At 34.3% G+C, this 20,808-nt stretch overlaps 5 protein-coding genes and 5 pseudogenes across 10 annotated transcripts, besides 4 other annotated features; 5 read left to right on the forward strand and 5 right to left on the reverse strand.

The window, feature by feature from the left end:
- Window positions 1-2,261: part of a mobile genetic element that runs on past the window's edge.
- Window positions 672-1,583, forward strand: TVAGG3_0321590 (annotated as a pseudogene). Its single transcript has one exon. A coding segment is annotated over exon 1 (912 nt).
- Window positions 2,262-2,343: 82 nt separating the features above from the next.
- On the forward strand, window positions 2,344-2,954 carry TVAGG3_0321600 (annotated as a pseudogene). The gene has a single exon. A coding segment is annotated over exon 1 (611 nt).
- Window positions 2,955-3,156: 202 nt separating this feature from the next.
- On the forward strand, window positions 3,157-3,890 carry TVAGG3_0321610 (annotated as a pseudogene). Its single transcript has one exon. A coding segment is annotated over exon 1 (734 nt).
- A 416-nt stretch (window positions 3,891-4,306) lies between these two features.
- Window positions 4,307-12,045: a mobile genetic element.
- TVAGG3_0321630 lies at window positions 5,378-5,682 on the forward strand (annotated as a pseudogene). Its single transcript has one exon. A coding segment is annotated over exon 1 (305 nt).
- Window positions 6,382-7,384, reverse strand: TVAGG3_0321640 (annotated as a pseudogene). The gene has a single exon. A coding segment is annotated over exon 1 (1,003 nt).
- On the reverse strand, window positions 8,453-8,989 carry TVAGG3_0321650 (protein of unknown function, DUF4106 family; the record flags this gene model as incomplete). Its single annotated transcript, XM_051230178.1, has 1 exon — window positions 8,453-8,989. The coding sequence occupies one exon, from the start codon at window positions 8,987-8,989 to the stop codon at window positions 8,453-8,455; it is 537 nt and encodes a 178-aa protein (XP_051099908.1).
- Window positions 10,597-10,971, reverse strand: TVAGG3_0321660 (uncharacterized protein; the record flags this gene model as incomplete). The annotated part of the gene is made up of 1 exon (XM_051230179.1): window positions 10,597-10,971. One exon carries the CDS (start codon window positions 10,969-10,971, stop codon window positions 10,597-10,599), a length of 375 nt encoding a protein of 124 aa, XP_051099909.1.
- Window positions 12,046-13,698: 1,653 nt separating the features above from the next.
- TVAGG3_0321670 (protein of unknown function, DUF4106 family) lies at window positions 13,699-14,250 on the reverse strand (the record flags this gene model as incomplete). Its single annotated transcript, XM_051230180.1, has 1 exon — window positions 13,699-14,250. A coding segment is annotated over one exon (552 nt), but the record flags the coding sequence as incomplete, so codon positions are not given.
- Window positions 14,251-15,938: 1,688 nt separating this feature from the next.
- TVAGG3_0321680 (pectin lyase-like family) lies at window positions 15,939-16,931 on the forward strand (the record flags this gene model as incomplete). Its single annotated transcript, XM_001311437.1, has 1 exon — window positions 15,939-16,931. One exon carries the CDS (start codon window positions 15,939-15,941, stop codon window positions 16,929-16,931), a length of 993 nt encoding a protein of 330 aa, XP_001311438.1.
- Window positions 16,932-17,341: 410 nt separating this feature from the next.
- Window positions 17,342-17,364: a terminal%2Cinverted (terminal inverted repeat of Kolobok-N2_TV transposon ID:TVAGG3_0321690).
- Window positions 17,342-17,461: a mobile genetic element.
- An 86-nt stretch (window positions 17,462-17,547) lies between these two features.
- On the reverse strand, window positions 17,548-20,457 carry TVAGG3_0321700 (autophagy of peroxisome; the record flags this gene model as incomplete). Its single annotated transcript, XM_001311438.1, has 1 exon — window positions 17,548-20,457. One exon carries the CDS (start codon window positions 20,455-20,457, stop codon window positions 17,548-17,550), a length of 2,910 nt encoding a protein of 969 aa, XP_001311439.1.
- Window positions 20,458-20,808: the final 351 nt, after the last annotated feature.

Below are 20,808 nucleotides of genomic sequence, written 5' to 3' on the forward strand. Positions count from 1 at the left end.
CTTCTCGATAAATGTTTTGTCAAAACTTCTTTCGTATATGCTTGGCAAGGACTTCTTCGTAAATGTTTTGTTCAAGACTTCTTCGTAATGAGTGTAAAGGACCCAAAAATATATTTTAGGTGAAGTGGTGAGATTCTCACCTTTTTTCTCACGCTCTTTTCTCAACCCGTTGAATTTTCATGAATTTTATACAGAAAATGCTTGTTTTTGAGGTCGAGCCACTTTTGGCTCCACCGTACTTCTTTCAACCAAACTCATGAATTCAGCAAAAATATAATTTAGAGGTAGAAGGTTAGATCTAACCTCTTTCTAACTCTTTTCTACCCTCTGAATTTTCAAGACTTCTTCGTAATGTTTTTGTCAAGACTTCTTCATCGTAATGAGTGTAAAGGACCCAAAAATAAAGTTTAGGTTAAGTGGTGAGATCTCACCTCTTTTCTCACCTCTTTTCTCACCTCATGAATTTTCAAGACTTCTTCGTAAATGTTTTGTCGAAACTTCTTCATCGTAATGAGTGTAAAGGACCCAAAAATAAAGTTTAGTGAAGTGGTGAGATGCTCACCTCTTTTCTCACCTCTTTCTCACCTTCATGAATTTTCATGAATTTTCTTAAGACGATGAAATAAAGTTAGTTTTTTTTTAAAAATATTTTTTATTTTTATTGTAAGAACATGTTAGCAACAACAGCACCAAACTCGTTAGTCATGAACCCAACTTCAATGTTAGTAGAGATGAAAAACTTCATTCCTTCTTCATATACTTTCGAAACAAAAATCCAGAAGATAAAGCAAGAACTTTTAACATCTAATTTAGACTGTACCGCACAGGATGAAACAAATGAACAGTATCTTTATGAAATGGAGGACCTCATCGACCATTTACCTAAACTACCTGAAATCCAACAACAAAAACTCACTATTCCTGAATTCGATGAAATAGAAGTCAAAGCAACTGACTCAGTAGAAATAAAGAAGTTCATACGAAAGGTAAACTATGAGTTTCTAGGATTTCATTGCAACCATAAAGTTATGGACAAAGATTGCGACATGGTATATAAGAATGTTTCTGACTTTACAAAAACCCGGAGTTTAAGACCTACGAACACTTTGTTTCGTTTAGTTGCAAATGTGTTTGGAATAAGAGATAAAGATAGAAGAGGTAAGGATGGAATGAACAGATAAAAAACCAACTGCTTCAGATTTAAAGAAAACCATTGACGCCTTAGTTGTTTTAGTGGTTTTATTTCAATGTATAAACGCAAAATGAACCCGCAATGTTCAAAATGTAAAGCAGCAATGAGGAAATATAACTACTCCGTCAAAGAGATAGAAAGAATGAGAAACGACTATGCAGACTTAAAGAAAGAAGCAGAAAAGCCAGCAGAAAATAAAATGGACATGTTAGCATTTCTGAACAAAAACTATCCAACTGCTGACGATTTCCTATTATCTGACGTCAAGAAGAAGTATAAAGAAACTTTCGGCATAGTTAAAACATTCGATATCCTCAGCGAAGAAATAGAAGCTACAAAACTGTTTAGGATTTCAAATATACATCGTACAATTCATGTAAAACGCTTATAAAATAACTGAGGTGAAAAATGAGGTGAAAAAACAGGTGAAATCTCACCTCTTCACCTAAACATTATTTTTGCTGAATTCAGCAACAAAATTCTGAGTAAAATAATTTTTAGGGCATGTGTCAAACCGTTGAGTTTTCACAAAATTCCAAAAATAACGTTTACCATGTAAAACGCTTATAAAATAACTGAGGTGAAAAAACAGGTGAGAAAACGGGTGAGATCTCACCTCTTCACCTAAACATTATTTTTGTCTGATTTACGCTCATTACGATGAAGAAGTCTTGACAAAACATTTACGAAGAAATCATGAAAATTCATGAGGGTAGAAAACAGGTTAGAAAACAGGTTAGATCTAACCTTCTACCCTAAAATATATTTTTATTGAATTCAGCAACAAAAATCTGAGTAAAATGGCATAAGATTGCTTCCCTCGGAAAACCGAGAGAAGAGATTCCGTATGAAAATCGTAAAAAATTGCGAGTACGTAAGAAAACGTAGTCGCCAAAACTCTATGAAAATCGTGAAATTTCTCTAGACCATTTTTTTTCGGTCTTGCATAAAACTCATGAAAATCAGTGAAGAACAGCGAGACCGACTTCCTTCGGGGTCGCCAAAACTCTATGAAAATCGTGAAGAACAGCGAGTACGTAAGAAAACGTAGTCGCCAAAACTCTATGAAATTCATGAATTTCCTTAAGATAGAAAAAATAAAGTTAGTTTTTTAAAAAAATATTTTTTTTATTTTGTATGTAAGAACAGAAATGACAAACAATGAGTTTGAAACAGTTAGAAAGATAGACAATGACACCAAATTGGTTAGAATCGGTGATTTAAACGTAAGATACTCAAAGAAATACAACAAATATTCTTTGTCAGACATTATATCTCCATTTGGAAAGAAAACATCCCACGACTGGGTTAGAATTGCTTCTACTTCAGAAAATTTTGACAAGAAATCCTGAGCTTATGATATCGGTAAGATTCTATGGAACTACAGCATATCTCATTGACAAAAGTCTTATACCAATAGTTTTGTATGGTTAGACCCAGTTGTTGGATATAACTTCATAACATATGGTTCATTCGATACGGAACGTTGCAGTGAAGGCTTACTTTACATCGTTCAGAAACCGAAGGACTTCAACACAAAAAATATAAGATAGGAAGAACATATAATATAACTCTAAGATATGACAGTACAGTCAATAGAGTTAAGGTTGTGTTCGTTAATGATATGAGAGCTGCTGAACAAGAACTACTTGAAAAGTTTGAGAAAATGTATGGTGCTCCCATAAAAGGTAAAGAAACGTTTGAAGTAGATGAGATAGATAAAGCTATAAAATATTTGAAAGTTGCTGAAAAATACATGTAAAGCGTTTATTTTTGGTCTTTTGTGAAAGATAGAAAAATAAAGTTAGTTTTATTTTTATTTATTTTTTTATTTTGTATGTAAAGACAGATATGTCAACAACAGAGAACACAACAACAGTATAGTCCATGAAGCTATAAATGAAGAATATGAGTGGGTTCAGTTTAACAAACAACTCCGTCTCATTCGTTCGGTCAAAGACGATATGTACCAAATGCAAAGTATTTTGACAGCATGTTTTGCTCCAGATACTAAACACGCAGACGACTGGTTTAGGAACCAAAGCACACAAGAACTTTTGAGTGAAATTTCTCTAGACCGACCTTTTCCGGCCATGCATAAAACACATGAAAATCGTAAAAATTTGCCAATAAATTTAAGAGGATATTATGTACATAGACTTTTAGTAAATGCAGTTGCAATGTGGGCTTCTCCTCGTTATGCATGGCATGTTTACAGACTTCTTGACGAAATTCATAGACAAGAACGTGAAGAGATGGAAAAGAAACTTCAAGCAAAAGATGAAGTCATTGAAGCAAAAAATGAAGTCATTGAAGCAAAAGACAAAAGCATTCAGAAAAGAATACCACGTTCGGTACCAAAAGGAAAGGAAAAGAACTATAAGTATATGATTTATACTGAAGAGATGGAAAATGAAAGAAGATAAAGATATGGTTATGTTGCATTTAGTCAGAAGAAACAACAAAAAGCTTTTACGACCTTGCTAAGATTTACAAATCTGACAGAAATTGGTTCTATCGCGAAAACTTACCGATTTCAATGACCCCAAATGAAGATGTGAAACAAATAGTTCAAGATACGTTACCTCAAACACACTATGATATGAAAGGTTGTACAATACTTACCTTCAAAGAAGACTTACCGCTACTGAAAGAAAAAATAACAGAGTATTTTGACAACTTCAAACAAGTAGGGTAGATGAACCATTTATTTTTACGCTTGACTTCAGATGGCTCAGGTAGCTCTATAAAGTAAATTGCCTCGTCAAATCCTTCTGGCATTCCGAGTCCTTCCTTCCGACATTCCGAGTCCTTCCATCCGACATTCCGAGTCCTTCCATCCGACAGGAAAAAAATTTCCCGACAACTGGAAAAAAATTTCCTTCCGACAGGCAAAATTTTTTCTGTTGTTCGTCCGTAAACCATTCAAATTTTCGAAAATTGAGAACTTTTTGGTCGAACTTCAGGAAAAGTTTTTCCTTCCGACAGGAAAAGTTCTTCCTTCCAACAGGACACAAACGGATGACTGACGTTCCTCTTCCTGAATGCCTTCCAAAGCCAGAAGAACCGACAGACCCAGCACCACAACAGACTTACTAAGACTAAACACTTAGATTTTTCAAGCTTGACTTTTTACAATTGAACTTTGTTTGCGTAGATATGAATTCTGAAAGAAGTATGAGGGTCTTGTATGACTTTATACTTCTCCCATAGTTCATATCTGTCAAACTTACCTGCCATGGACTCTTTCATAAGTTCCATGAAATCGTCTTCGGACAATCCGGGGAAAAGTACAATGTCAGTAAGTATTCTTTTAACATCCTTACTTAAACTCTTTGCTGTCTGTACACAAATGACAACTGAGATGTTAAAGTGTCTGAGCTTCTTAAGAATTCGACACATGTCTTGTTCTCTGTTCTTTAACAAAGGATGAGAAGCAAAGTCATCTAAGATAAGAAGACATCTATGAGGGTAAGTCTTCCAATCGTACGATTGCAATTCTTCGAAATGTATTCTATCTCTTTCTGTTTGTTTCTGAAGTGTTTCTTCTCTAATATTCTCTGCATTTCCTCATTTGGGTCTTTAAACTTAGAATTTATATACTCATTTATGAGCATTATACTTCAAAACTCTTCTTTGGTACTTCTTTTATCCAATCTAACAACTCAGTATCCTTTATACATACTAACTTAGACTTCTTTATAATATCTTTGAACGAATTGACGGTTTGGTCAAATTGACGCAGAAGTACTACAAATGACAACTAACTCATAGAATGGGTTCTTCTCATCTAGTTCTTGTTGTTGTGCAGCCATTTTAAGATAAGTGAAAGTCTTACCCGACCCAGGTGGTGCAATTAGACCTGTTATACCATTCTGAGCAAATAAGAACTTGTCATGTATAGGCTTTATCTGAGCATTTTCTAACTTTCTCTTGTTTTATTTAAAAACATTCTCAAATTTCTTGTCAATGTCAGCAAACTTTTTTTCTAACATATTTTTAGAAAAATTAAAATTTTATCTTTTAGAAAATGTCTAGCGATTTCGCTATCTATATTCGAGACAAGCTTTTCGACAGCAAACATCTGTCGACCATAAAATCTTACATAGTGTAAAACAAGAAAGGTGAATTGTTCTAAAGTTCTGTTTCTGGGAATATGACAAGAACCATAAAACATTAGGCAGAGAAGTCTTTAAGTTGTCAATGACAGACTTGTTGACAGAGATGACGCCTCTTGGAGAGATGAAGTCCAACAAAACTTCTTAGAATGCAAAGAAGACACATGCGCTGTTCTTGAAGATGAAATAGAAAACAGAATAGAAGAGCTATTAAAGGACAAAGAACTTTTACATAAATATGGTTGCGCCAAATTTGACATAACTCCACCAGAAAAGAAGAAGAGAGAAAAGAAAGAAAAGAAAGAAAAGAAAGTAGAAGAAGAGAAGAAAGAACCTGAACCAGTTCCAGAGAAAAAGAAATTTGACATGTAAAAAATAAAATTTTATTTTTAGAACATTTCTGGTCAATGTCAATGTTCTCTTCCTCTTTAGGGGCAAACACTGGCTTAGACTCTAAAATCTTTTTACCCAATTACCTTGAACTTCAACTATCTTAGACTCATAATATTCATAGTCGTCTGCTTTCTTTGGTTCATAAGGTATAACAAGTTTGTATGCTTTACCTTCTCGAGTTTGAGAACTTTCTGTCAAAATTTCTTTGACTGTCAACATACCGTCAATGTATAAGTCTTCAAAAGTTGCACCACTTTTTCTAACAACAGCAAACTTAACTGGTGCAATGTTCCAAATTTTGTCAAATGTAGACTTTTAAATTGTAGAAGTAAACATTCAAATATTGCGAATGGAGCTAACTTATCTTTGACTTCTGTCATGTACTTATTTACTGAGATGAATTTTGCCATCTTTTCTATCGGATAAAAAAAGATTTTTTTTAAATTTACTCAGAAAAATTTTTCTTTGTATATACACCATTCTGAACATCTAAAAGACTTTTGACATTTGCCAAGAATGTTCGTTTAGAAGCTGCCATATAACCATATTCTTGACAATATTGTTTATACGAATCGTACAATGACCTTTCATCTAAACACTCAAAGTCAGTTTCATCTATGAACAGTTCATATACACTCTTGTTTGCTTCTAACAATGTTTGTCTCTCTTCGGTATGTGGAATTTGTCTTGGATTGAACTTTGAAATATCTAATGTCATAAATATGAGAACAAGTGGTTGTAAAAGTCAGATGTCAAAGTTTCTGCTAAGTCGTCAAAATATTCTGTATCTTGCATATGAGAATCTGACGTTCTGACAACTACATATCTTCTGTCAGAACTTTCTAACTTCATCGGAACAAACATTGTTTGAAACCATAATGAAGTTGCAACATTTTCACAAAACTCTTTGGTCTTTATATTTTCTTTCAACAACTCCAACTTTGTCTGTTATAAGACTCTTCAAAGCATCTGAGTTCAAAACTTTTGTTGTATCTATACTTTGAAGTTCATTGCAAACTATAAGTTTCATATTCTCTATTGAGGAGTTAAACTTGCCACAGATGTTTTCTAAGTTTGTCATATTCGGATTCGAATAGCCCTCTAACAGTTTGCATAAGATATCTGTAAAGAATGTGTTCTTACCAGTTCCTTGTTTTCCAATTATAATGAGAGCAGTTTCATTTTTAGCACTTGGATGTTGTAAGATGTTTGCAAACCAACATAAGATATACTCATAAACCTTTTCGTTTCCATTGCATATAATTTCTTTGACATGGTCTAACCAAGCTTCTATAATATTTTCTTTCCATTCTACTTGTTCATATTTATATCCAGTGAAGATAGAATAGAAGTTTGGAGAAGGTGTATAGAACTTTATACCACGAACTGAAAAATCTTCTAACTTTGACAATAAGATATCCCAAGCATCTAACATCTTCATGCCAACTTGTACGACTTTTATTTTCTTAAGTTTCTGTCTACATTCTTGTTCTGAAACTATTGTCGCTTTAGGTTTGTTAAAGACTACATCCCATTCTTTCATAACATAACATTCTGGGGCAGAGTCGACATAAATGACTAAACGTTTCAAATTCTCGACTGATTTGTTATAGTCTCTAAATGGACACATATTTCTGAATGCTTGGAAGTCATAAAAATCTGAAACATCTATTCTGTACATTTTTATAAAAATAAAAAAAATATTTTTTTTATTCTTGACTTTGTTGTTGCATTTGTTGCATTTGTTGTTCTTGAGCTATTTGTTGTTGAAGTTGTTCTTGTAATACAATACTTTCACCAGTTGCATCTTCCAATTCGAACTTTCTGCGTCATTGACAAATACATAGGACATAAAAGTTTTACAGGAACAAAGTTTGCGTCAACTAATGTCAACGTTATACTTGCCAAAGTGTTTGAGTTCACTAAGGTTGAAAATTCTGCATTCGAATGAACAATAGGCAACCAGGCAGAGAAAGTATTGTTTATACGCATAAGTATCTTTGGTCATATAGTTTCTGTCGACATTCGAATAACACTTTGAACCTAAGTTTGAAACAATATATAAGATTGGTGTGCTTAATGTCAATGGAATAGACATTCCTTGTATGACACCTTTTCCTGTTATAGGAAACTGTTGGTAGTAAAAACCAGAAATAAGTTTTGTATTATAGCTCATATTGTTTATAGTAAACTCAGTCGGACATCCAAACATAACGAACCTGCTCTAGTTGCAGCACATGTTACACCCGTACTTAAAGTATTAAATAAGTCAACAAAACCTGTTGGTGGTATATCTGAGTAAGTATCTTCAAAGGAGTATTTTTTACCATTCACAACAATAAAGTCTTCTGGTGTCAAAAGAGCAAAACAGGCTTTAGTCGTCATTGTGTTTAAAGTTAGTTTACAATACCGTCCTTGAGGACTTTGTAAGTTTGTTGTTATAGAATTATATGACTCGGGGTTTTTAGTCGTAATAGTATAAACCATTATATCTTCTGCCATTTATATATATTTAAAAGTTTTTCTGAAAGTGGAGAAGAACTTCATCTAAACTTTCACATGGCGTTTCTTGAAGTTCTCTGTCTAAGAAGTTCAAATATTTTGTAAAGACATAGAACTTTCCTTTGTCTACACGAACAAACAAAACAGGGTCTTTCATATCGTTCAAAAGTGTGTAAAGTCCTTTACATGAAATAAAGTCTATATTATTTTTCTTCAAACATCTTTCAAGAAGTTTTGACATTTTTACTTAGCAAATAAATTTTAATGAAATGTTATGGTCGTCAAATATTTTTATGACGTCTGGGAAACTATACTTTAAGTTCAACGTTTCACCTCCTTTCATAACGTATATCTTGTCAATGACATTATATGAAACACCACAGCAACTAATGTCGGGTTCTATTTCTTTGATGTTTATATCGTCTGCCTCTGTCAAAAGTTTCAATAGTTCTTTCAAAACTTCATGAGGTGCAATGACATATGAGTTCACTTTTACAGGGTTGTGTTCGACCAAGTTTAACATTATACCTAAAGCTTGACAAATCTTCTCCTGAGTTTGAAGTTTGTCTTTCAGTTGTTGGTAGTCGTTTCGAATATCTGCAACAGAACTTAAGTCTCTGCTAACTTCAGGATATGTTGGTTGTTCTTTTACAGGAACAATTGCTATACCATCTTCGTCTTCGTATGGTTTCCCCACTTCAACATCTCTGTCTTTGACATTGACAACAACACTTTGACTGTTTGTTTGAGTTGGTGAATTTAACTTCACATCTGCCACCGCCATTAAACCTTTTGAAACACTCACGCTTCTATTTTTCGGAAATGACATTTTACTTAGAATAAAAAGATGGACGTATTCGAGTATCTCTTCGAATTGAAGCAGAACAAAGTTTACACACACAAACAATACAAATACATTGACAGAATAGTTCTTTATACAAACAATGGTAAATGTTATAGAATAGCAATATTTGCTGAACCAAAATATTTCCATAAAGCAAAGAAAGTTGGTATAACTGAAATGGTGAAAGTTTTTGAAGCAGACAAAAATATAACAACAAAACTTACAGATATTTCTAAAGGTAAGTTTATCTTACAATATTATGTCAAAACTGGCGTACTGTCAATATTTGACGGAGAGAAGTCAGTTCAAGAACAACTTACTGACCTGCTGCCAAAATCTGCTCGATGGAAGCTGTCGTTATGCCAATCTGAGGAGCCCCAGCAGGTTTCATCGAACGAATCTTCAAAAGAGCATCTTCCGTGAAAAGTGCTATTGGTTTTGTAAACTTCTTTGCTTTCAATTCATCTGGACCGTCTCTGTCACCAGTATATTGTATTTGTACAGTACCAACAGTTGAAATACCACCCATAAAGTCTTCTGAGTCAGCAAATGGAATGCCAAGCCAAAAGTTTGAACGGTCTCCATTTGTATATTGAGTTTTTTGACCTCCTGTATGAGTCCATACTTTCACATATGGCATAATAGAACTTTGCATTTCAGGGTTAATGGTTGTTGTGAAGTTGTTGTTAAAGTTCATAGCATCTAATGTCAAGTTGTATGACCTATATCCTCAACTGTAGAATATTCTTCTCTTGGATAATATTTGCCATCTATGTTTATATGATATTTAATACCGGGGTTGTAGAAACAAGAATAGTCATTTATAGTTCGTCTGAACAGTACAAACATAGTATCTGCATGTTTCATTGCAGTTGTTAAAGCAATATCTGTTCTTGCACCTGGGTCAGCACTTTGGTTTCCAACTTCACCTGCAAAGTCTTTGACAGATATTTGGTGTATAGGGAACATAAGTGGAACTGCAATATATTTGGCAGCTAAAGCATTTGAAATATCTGGGTCCAACATATAGACTGCAAGTCTGCTTTCTATTCTCTTGCATTCAAACTTTTCGCATGTGAACTTAACTGGGTCCCAAGCAGTTCCAGCAGCATTGAAATAATAGTTTACTTCATTGTTGAAGTTTGAGAAACCAAAGTCTAAGTCAACCTTGTCTTTGCAAAATTCGGCGAATGACGTTTTATTTGTTCCCATTACGTCTGTAAGAGTGAATGGGTCTTGTGTTGGTGCAATGACTAAGTTATTTTTGCTTGGAGTAAGTTCGATAGAAATTTTTCCTGCCCAGTTTGGCAAGTATCTTAAAAACCTGAAGATGAGGAAAGATGACAAAGGAACTCTAAGTTTCAGTTTTACTTTGGTTACTGCTGCTGCAGTTTGTTCAGAAAGGTTAACATAAACTCCTGGAACGTTAGGGTCAAGTCTTCTTATTTTCTCAATAGTTGCATACTGGTCTGTTTGTTCTCTAGCTTGTGGTTGTACTGAGTTTCTCAAAGCGAACCATTCATAGTTTGCCCATGTTACTGTTTGAACTAAGTCAGAGTTAGAATATATCTTATATCCCATGAAAACTTCTGGAGCATATTGGTATCCGACATAGAAAATTCCATTGCAACCTTTCTGTCAGACAACTTGGCAGAAGGTTTTATTTCAATGTCTTGTTCCACGTATAAGAATGAGTTGTCAATAGAAATAATATGAAACCTGTCGCAAGCAATATCTACTGTTGTTGAAGAACCTTCTCCAAACTCACCTACGTTTCCATAAGAAACAGCAGTTGTATATTCGTAAGTTCCAGGAACTATTTCTGACCTTCTAATGGCATTGTCGCATTCGTTATACCATTCGGAAACATTTCCGTTCATGGCATCCAAAACTGTTGGCGTTATATTCTGAGCGGCGTACATTTCATATGGGTAAAAATATAGAATAGTTGGATTTATATATCATAATAGAACCCACTCGTACCAAGCTTTACTTTCTTCCTGACTGAGTTTTTAACTCTTCTTTTTCCTTCATTGCCACTACTTTCACTAGATGAAGTTACTTCTTCACTACTTTCACTTTGTTCTATTCTTCTTCTTTGGTGTCGCTTTTGGTAACTTGCCCTCTGCTTCAAGTTGTTGCATCTTTGCCTCATGTTCACCTAGTATGTTGTAAATTTCCCATGTCCTTTTTGCCTTTGGGCTCTGGTCGCCCATCTCAGGTAACCTATATCCTAGAAAGATTTTGTCATAGTTTGTATTTGAGTCTTCGCGTATTGTTTGCATGACTCTTTCCTGAGTTTCCGGTTCAAGCTCTTCAAACAGAGCTTGTCCATATGGAATAAGCTCGTTTCCAAATATATGTTTTTGTAGCCATTCTGGTTTTCTTTCCATGTTACCAATAATATCTTTTGTGAATGGGAAAGCTTTTACCCAATGTTTCAGTCTTGCGTCATTTATTTCTGTAGTTGGTTTTATTTTGTCAAGGAACATGTTTTTCAATACTAACATTTCATTTGGTACTGTCCATTTGAGTTTTCTTAAATATTCATCCCTTCTCAGTTCATTGTCTGCAAAGTAAGTTTTTATGACATTTTGCAAACTTTCGTTTGCAAGGTCATGTACAATAGGTTCTCTTCCTTCTCTCTCCCTAACTTTCTTTCTAAACTCTTCACCAAATATACCATCTCTATGGTTCTGTGTAGTTCTTTGAGATAAATGTTCTAGAACGTCAGGTGTTATATTTCCTTCAGCCATGTTCATTTCATACTGGTCCAAAATATCTGCATCTTTCATATCTTTCAATGGCATTAAAGCCGCGCTGAAAATACCAGCTATATCTGGTTCACCATTCACTTCCATTGCGTCTACAACTTCTTGGAATTGTGGTTGTAAGTTTATGAACCACCTATCCGGATTAGCTTTATGACCCCATCTCATTGTAGTTCCATAGTCTGCAGAAACAAAAGTAGGTTTGTTTCCATATTGGCTAGGTTCTGAATGAACTTTAAACAATGTTTCATTTCTATATGTTTTGTTGAAATTTAACCTTTTATTTTCACCGAGTTCATCCAAAGATTGAACGTTATATGCTCGTAAGTAAAAAGGATTGTTGTATTTGTGTACATTATCTTTCAGTACTTCCATTCTATGCTGGATATTTTCATCTGATGTTGGAGTCTTTTGTATGTCGGCGAACATTTTTCGATATTCTTCTACTATGTCAGCCGAATTTTTCTTAGACTCTTGGAAAGATTCCATATTCCCCGCATACACTTGTTGAGGGTCAAGATTTTTCGGCTGTTCCAAATCTTCATCTAGTTCTGTGAAGTTAGTTTCCAAAGGAGGGACTTGTTCGTTTCCTTCAGGCTCTTCTAGCTGTTGTTGCTGAACTATTTCTTCCATGTCTGGTTGTATCTGAACTTCTTCCTGTGGAGTTTCTTGTACCTCATCTGCTGGCATTTCATATATTCCGAGACCGTTTTTAACAAGTTCCCTATTTAAGCCATCCGCATTCATAACCCTTTCTTCTTTCGTTCCGTCTCTATTTTTTACGCGTTTCATGAAGATAGTTGAATTATCATTTATCTCTGACACCAAATATCTCGGAGTAAATTCAGTCATGTCATTTGGATGATATGCTATTAAATCATATCCCTTAGCGAGCTTGTATTTTCCAGGTTTGAAATTATATCCCATTTGGTGCTGAACCATAAAGCTAAATAGGTTCGGGTCAGTATTTCCTTCCTTGAACTTTCTAATAGCTTCTTTATATCTGTCACTAAAGTCAAGAGTATCTGGGTAACCATAATTTTCCTTAAGCATTTTTAAGAATTCTTGGTTTCCTTGTTCTCTACTTCTTTTATGTCCTTGCTCTGTTTGTGGTTGTTGCTGTGCAGTGTTTTGAACTGTTGGTTGTGGTGCAGTGTTTTGAACTGTTGGTTGTGGTGCAGTGTTTTGAACTGTTGGTTGTGGTTGTTGTTGTGGTGCTGGTTTTGGTGCATGCCTGTGTCTGTGTCCATGTGACGATGTAAATGTTTTAGGTAGTCCTGGTGCAGGTGCTTCTCTTGGAGGGTTTGGTGGTATATAAGTTCCACTAGCTAGTATATAAGTTCCACCAGCTGGTATATAAGTTCCACCAGCTGGCACATATGTTCCATCTGCAGCATAATGTCCTACCTGACTTTTCGTTTTTAAGAAAGCATTTACTAGGTCTGTTTTGGTCTGTTGTAACTCTTTTTCTTGACTTTCCACAACAGTTGCTCTAACGGCGTCATAGGCACTTTGAACTGCCTGTCTCGTTGCTGCATCTGTTATTTTCGTCATATTTTGTGCTACTTCTCTTAACTCGTTGTCGAAACCTTCAGACTTCAGTTTCTTTCCAGATGAGAAGTCGTTCACTAGTTTCACCTTACTATGAAGAGCTTCGAAGGCGTTCTTAAAGTCAGCATTCATTAAAGCTTCATTTGAACTGTCTTCATCCGCTTGTATTTTTGTCCTTATTGACCCTATAAGTTGGGCTGCTTTAGCGTTGGCTTGGGCATCTAACCAGTCATTATTAGCTTTTATATATTCTGCGCTTTTCATTGCCTTTTGCATGGCTGCGTCGTTATTTTTACTTTCTTGTGCTAAGTTTTCATACTGTACGGTTTGGTTTTGCAACTGTAAAAGTTTTTCTGCCTTTACATTTGCTTCAACTTCTTTTTTATACTCATCGCTATCCATATATGTCTTCAGGGCTTTTTGTTTTATCTCTTCATCTTTCAGTACTTTATATTGAGTAGTATGGTTTTTCAAATTTATAACATCTTGTTCCATTTTTGCTACTTCTGCTGCTTTTTCTGACACTTTTTTCGCATATTCCTCTGTACTTAGTTCTTTCAGTTGTTCTTCTTTCTTCTTTTTCTCTACGTTTAACTCATTGAGTTTCTTTGTGTGTCTGTCATATTCTAGTTTCTTTTCGTTTTCACTTATTTGTTTCTGTATGTCTATGTTTGACTTTTTGACATCTGTTATTTGATTTTTGAGTGAACTCAAATTCATTTGACTTTGAGGGTTATAAGCTGTTCCGTCTGCAGCTCCACCATAGCCTGCCATTTTCGCTAAAAGTGCCGCTCTTAAACCTCCACTCTGTGCACCAATAACTCGGCTTAAAAGCATAGGGTTGCTTGACATTTGTTGCAACATAGTGGGGTCATTCATCATTTGTTGTTGCAACTGTTGTTGTGGTGTCAGTTTTACTATTGGATGTTTCAATGCTCTCTTCCTCTTACGTATATTCTTACGTAGCTTACGTGGCATTTTAAGTGAAGTAAAAAACGGTTTTTGACAGATGTTTATATGACACTTTTTGTTCAGCACAAAAAACTACTCGGTCAAAGTGTTGTCAGTTTTGTAAAATAACCGTCCTATCTCCGTGCCTATGACGAAGAAATCATGAAAATTCAAGAGGTGAGAAAAGAGGTGAGAAAACAGGTGAGATCTCACCTCTTCACCTAAACTTTATTTTTGGGTCCTTTACACTCATTACGATGAAGAAGTCTTGACAAAACATGTACGTTCATGTTTGACAAATTCAAGAGGGTAGAAAAGAGGTTAGAAAAGAGGTTAGATCTAACCTTCTACCCTAAATTATATTTTTGGTCATTTACACTCATTACGAAGAAGTCTTGACAAAACATTTTACGAAGAAGTCTTGACAAAACATTTACGATGAAATCATGAAAATTCAAGAGGTGAGAAAACAGGTGAGAAAACAGGTGAGATCTCACCTCTTCACCTAAAATATATTTTTGTCTGATTTTACGAAGAAGTCTTGACAAAACATTTACGTTCATGTTTGACAAAACATTTACGATGAAATCATGAAAATTCAAGAGGGTGAGAAAAGAGGTGAGAAAAGAGGTTAGATCTAACCTTCTACCCTAAATTATATTTTTGGGTCCTTTACACTCATTACGATGAAGTCTTGACAAAACATTTACGTTCATGTTTGACAAAACATTTACGAAGAAGTCTTGACAAATTCAAGAGGGTAGAAAAGAGGTTAGAAAAGAGGTTAGATCTAACCTTCTACCCTAAATTATATTTTTGGTCATTTACACTCATTACGAAGAAGTCTTGACAAAACATTTACGTTCATGTTTGACAAAACATTTACGAAGAAGTCTTGACAAAACATTTACGAAGAAGTCTTGACAAAACATGTACGTTCATGTTTGACAAAACATGAAAACATATATAATTTGTGAAAAGCGACACATTATATATAATGTTTTCGACCCAGAAGACTAACAATTTTCCGAATAAAAAACTTCATTTATACTAAACTTTTTATGGGCTAGAGGGCACGAAGTGCCCGGAAGGCCATCCCAAGAAAAAAAAACTTCATTATACCAAACATCCTCAGGGCTAGAAGGCACGAAGTGCCTGGAAGCCCCACTACCTTTTTTTTTTTTTTTTTAATCAAAAACTATTTGATTTCTGATAGATGTTAGATTTTTTCTTACATTTTAAGAGTTTGAAAAAACTTCAATATAGAAATATATTAAAACTAAAAGGAATCAAATTATAACCGACCAAAGATTCAATTTTTTCTTGACAGTCATTCAACCACACTCTTAATTATTGTATTGAGTTCAATTTAAATGAGTCACAAAAAGTATAAATCTCCAAGTAATTGCATTATTTGGTATTTCAAATGATAAAAGCGAATCTGAATTATGCAAAACATTCAAATATTGAATTTTGTTGTGGTCGATGGTACAAATTATATTTTTTTAAATTCCTTATTAAATGCCATAAGATATATTTTGATAGTGGCGTCAGTTAGATTTTTCTCAAATTTATAGAATTGAAAGCACTAAAATCAAACTGTCAAATTTATAAGAATGCTATCTGTTTTCATCCATACTACAAATAGATCCTTTAGAAATCTTATCACTCATGAAGATGGTGCCTTACTTGATATTTGGAATGAATATTTCAATACAAACTTCTTAGGAGATGTTACAACATGCGTAAATTGTTCGCTCTCAAGTAGAAGTCAATATTTCTTTTATCAATGCATATTTTACAATTTAACAAATAGTGGAATATACATTTCTGACAGCAGTTACAATTTTTTGGACTCAGATTGCATGTTTTATAACTGTTATAGCCCAGGTATAGGAGGCGGAATGCATATTGATAATTCCAATTCTGCTATTCACAGACGATTTTGTGGGAATTTTTGTAAAGGTCAAACAGATGGTGATGGAGCTCAATTTGTCTATTCATATGCTGTATACAATAATTCATTGATTGAAGGAACTGTATTTGATTGCGGAAGAAATTATGGTGGTAATACAATCAGATTTAAAAGTGGCACACAGTTAATTCATTCAGTAAATGATAGCTTTAATCATGCAATATGGGACTCCTGTTTTTATACTCAAAGTGGAACTTCTATTAATGTGAATTATACCACATTTTATGGAAATAGTAACACAGAATATAATGATATGTTTCAAATTGATATAAAAGGCATATTCTATTCTTCAAATATAATAAATAATTCGAAGAGTTCAACTTTTATTAATAACGGAAATGGTGGAACTACAACTTTTTATCATTGCTCTTTCATGCAAAATGCGTATTCATCATTTTCAGCAACAACAACAATTTTAGATAACTGTTTCATTGATTCATATTATGGTTACACCTCAACAAATTCTGCTGAGACAAGTTTTGTAAATCCACTCTCACATTTATCAACTGCGTTTTGCTATGCTGCCATACCAATAACGCCAGACAATCAAAAACGATCCGAATCAACCGAAGAACCGAAATCTCATAAGCGAAATGGAAAATTATTAATGTTTTTAGGTTGTTCATATACTTAATTTTCTTCTACAAAATTTGTTGTAAATTCTTCTTTATTATTTATCTCAAGTAAATACTTATTGTTTGTTTCTAGTAAATTCGTTTTGTTTGTTTAAATCAAGTAAATCTTTCTTGATTTATCTTAAGCCAATCCTTCTTTATTATATATATCAGGTAAATACTTTTTTGTCGTTTATCTCGAGTAAATTTTTCTTAATTGTTTATCTCAAGTAAATTCTTCTTAATTGCTTATCTCAGGTAAATTCTTCTTAATTGTTTATCTCAAGTGGGATCATTTTGTTTAAACTTTCTCAAGATGTTTTGTCATAATATTACATCTCAAATGGAATCTTGTCTCTTAATTTATCACTAGTAATTACATCTTGTCTCTTAATTTCAAACAAGTTCATTTCTTGATTATACTCATTAAGGCTGCACTTACGCCCATCTGACTTTAATTCAAATTTTTGACAACCGGCGTGGAGCGTAATTGAAAATCAACCTTAAATGACTGGATTGAATGCATTGTCATAGGGGCGTAAATGCACCCATAAAGTAAAATCATACAGAATAATTAGAAAGTAAAACAACATTTAAATTTATTATATAACAAAAAATATGTATAAAAATACAAGATCAGTCAGTTACAGACCAAATATTGACAAATCCAACTTCATCTCCAGTGAAAAATCTCTTATCTTTCGCGATAGAAGTGATTCTAGCAGTGTGTCCGTGGAGAGTTGCAGCGTAATTGACTCCGCTGCAGTCGAACAATTTGTCTGCAAATGGAAGTGGAATTGCTTTTTCTCCGGAGTAAGAATTTTCGTTTAATCTGTAACTTCCTTGCAAATCTATAAAGAAAGTACCTCTATTTCCAGCCAAAACAGCTCTCCCGCAATATCCAACTGCAAGTCCATCAGCATTTATAGAAGCTAGCATCGAATTCGACGAACAATCGAAAATTGCAGAATTTTCAAGTGACGAAGACACGAAAATCGAACAAGTTCCACCTGCAATTGGTGTAACAGTCTCTACAGGTGGCGTAACAACCATCGATGATGGTGTCCAAGCTCTCAAATCAATGATATCTACAATTCCTTCTTTAAAACCGACGCCAATGATAGGAGAAGCACTCCATTTGCATACATCGGCAACAGTTAAGTCATTAAATGTTAAATATCTAATAACTTTCGGTACTCTTGTGTCGTATTGCGCAATTACGCCTTTAGAAGCACCAATGAAGGATGTGGATGATATAGACTTGAGAATTCTGTGTACCCCTTTGCAGAATTCGGTTGTTTCTTCAGTTGCGACGTCTAATATTGATGTCATTTTCAAATCACTGACAACCAAGCTGTTTTTGCCGGCCAATGAGCAGAAGGATTTATACTGGCAAGGAATCTTGTGAACATTGTCAGTAGATGTCGAAGATAAAATAGAAATTCCTTCTTTTGTTAATGCAGCAATGGATTCTGAGGAAATTGTGGCCAAATCACGGATAGGATACTTGGAAACCCTTGTAGATAGTAAAAACTTAGGATTCAGTTTCGTTCTCTTTGAGGAAATTAATTTATGAGCTACAATGTTCGGCTCTGACAATTTAGAGAACTTTTCGGATATTTCCTGTAAAGTAGGGACAGAACCATGTTTGTTTATGGACCTCAGAACGAAATGTGGCAACATAACTTCTTTATATCGATCTGGCAAGCGGGAAACAATAGAATTAACGTAGTATTGGGTCATAGCATCCTTGGAATCAACCAAATTTCCTATTGCCGTGAAGATGTCGCTCATCATATCCTCATCCATAAATTTTTGTTGGTTGTACCAGTCCAGAAATGCCAGGAAATGGTTTCTCATTTCAGGATTAGTCTCGTGCTGTAGGAATCCGATGGTTGCAGGCGCTAAACTTTTGAGTAATTTCATCATTGTTTTTTGATCTTGCAAAGAAGTGTTGACTTCGTAGTATTTCATGAATGTTTGGAGAATTCCTGCTTTGTACTGTATAACGCTATGGTTAAATGACGATAAAAGTATCGGGAATAAATTTTCTAATAATTTTACGCCATTTTCGCAGCATTCGTTCAATCCGTAGAGGAAAGCTTGTATGACTAATGGATCTGATTCACTTATAATGAAGTTAAGCACTGATTGTACGTCTGTAATGAAATCTGGAATTAATCTCAAAATTTCATGGATTAATTTAGGAGCTGTCTCAGCAACGGCGATTCTTACTTGATTATTACCCTTGTGGGCTAATGTATTTACCTCTGAAATCAAGTAATTCTGGATAATTGAAGCAAGATCATTATTAATCGTTTTACAAGCGACCAAAAGCTTCACAATACAGCGGAGACCTGTTGTCTTGATCGTATTATTCTCGATGGAAAGCAATCCGATGAAGTTCGGAAGGATTCTACACAAAATAATTTCTTCTGACAGGACAGAAGCGAATTCGGCCAAAAAGTAAGAGAACGTTATTACCGAGGAATAATCGTCCGATGTCAAAATGAAAGGAGCGAAGAGATTCGTCAAGATTACGCGGACTTTTACGTCTTGGTCGTCAACCATAGCATCGAATACAGGAATCATGGTGACAAGATGGGTAAGGGAGCCATCGTTGGTAGAAAATTCGATGAATTGGTCGAAAATTTGACGAAAACATGGTGGAAAATATTTTGAAAGAGATGTATTGACTTCTTGACGAGAATTGGGGTCAATATCGAGTAACGTACGTGCGAAATTCCTAATTTTATCTGGTAATGCTTGGAGTTTTGCATCTAAGTTGAATTTTCCTTCTTTGAATTGAATCAAAGTCGAAAAGTTAAAAAGATGAGTGCCTGTATATAGATAATACACTATACAGCCTATGGAAAACAAATCGGCCGAAATTTTTAAGTTACTGAAGAATAATGGATCCAAAACATTATCTTCAGTGATAATTTGCTCTGGCGCTAAGTAGCAACCATTCCTTGTTGATGTAGAAAAGTAATGGTGATACACATTAGGCTTATCAGCCCTTATTTGGGTTGGTTTGAATGGAGCTAAATCTCCGACAGTAGTACTGATGTCCCAATCAACAAAAATGTTATCGGGATTGAGAGCTCCATGTACTAAGTTTATGGAATGTAGTGATGAGATCGCTGAATATATTTGAAAAACTACCCATCTTTTTTCTATTTCTTCTAATCTTGGGTATTCTTCAAGACGCTGTGGTAAAGTATATTGCTTTTTTGGTCTGATGAGGAATGCATATCGATCATTGATGATAATGTTTGAATAATCAATAATACATTGAGTTGCTTGAATTTTATCGGTAAGATGATTGAAATATTTGCGTGAATTATCGACACCTAAATTGCCTTTCTCTAAAGATTCTGTATATTCGTATGCTTTTACGATTAATGGCTCATTATATTGATTTACGCAGTCTAAAGTCAGCAAAAAAGTACCAGAATCTATCGAATTTTTCACAGTAATCTTCATTTTGCGTAGGGGCTCTTCATACCAATCAGCCTGCGAAGGTATGACAAGTTGATTCCCCATTTTTATGAGGAATTTTCCAATTCAAATTTTATAGAATTTGGGTTAACAAGATTATAAATAGCAGAATTTTAGACAATTTTCACTTTTTGACCTGGATTTCGATGAAATTCAATTTGGCAATGTAAATTTGATCGCATATATACGTTCAATAAACAGCTTATCACAATATCATCCAATGTAATATAAAATAACATATACTTTCTATACATGAATCTGAATCCAATAACAAACAAACCTTTCTCATCAGAAAGTTCTTTGTTAGATCTTGCTCATTTAATCGTTCTTTCAGCAAGATATTTCTTCGCGTTTCCTGCTTTATATGAGATTTGATCTTCAAGTTCATAAATCAAT

Source organism: Trichomonas vaginalis, chromosome V, assembly GCF_026262505.1.
Source record: "Trichomonas vaginalis G3 chromosome V, whole genome shotgun sequence".
Classification (NCBI taxonomy): domain Eukaryota; phylum Parabasalia; order Trichomonadida; family Trichomonadidae; genus Trichomonas; species Trichomonas vaginalis.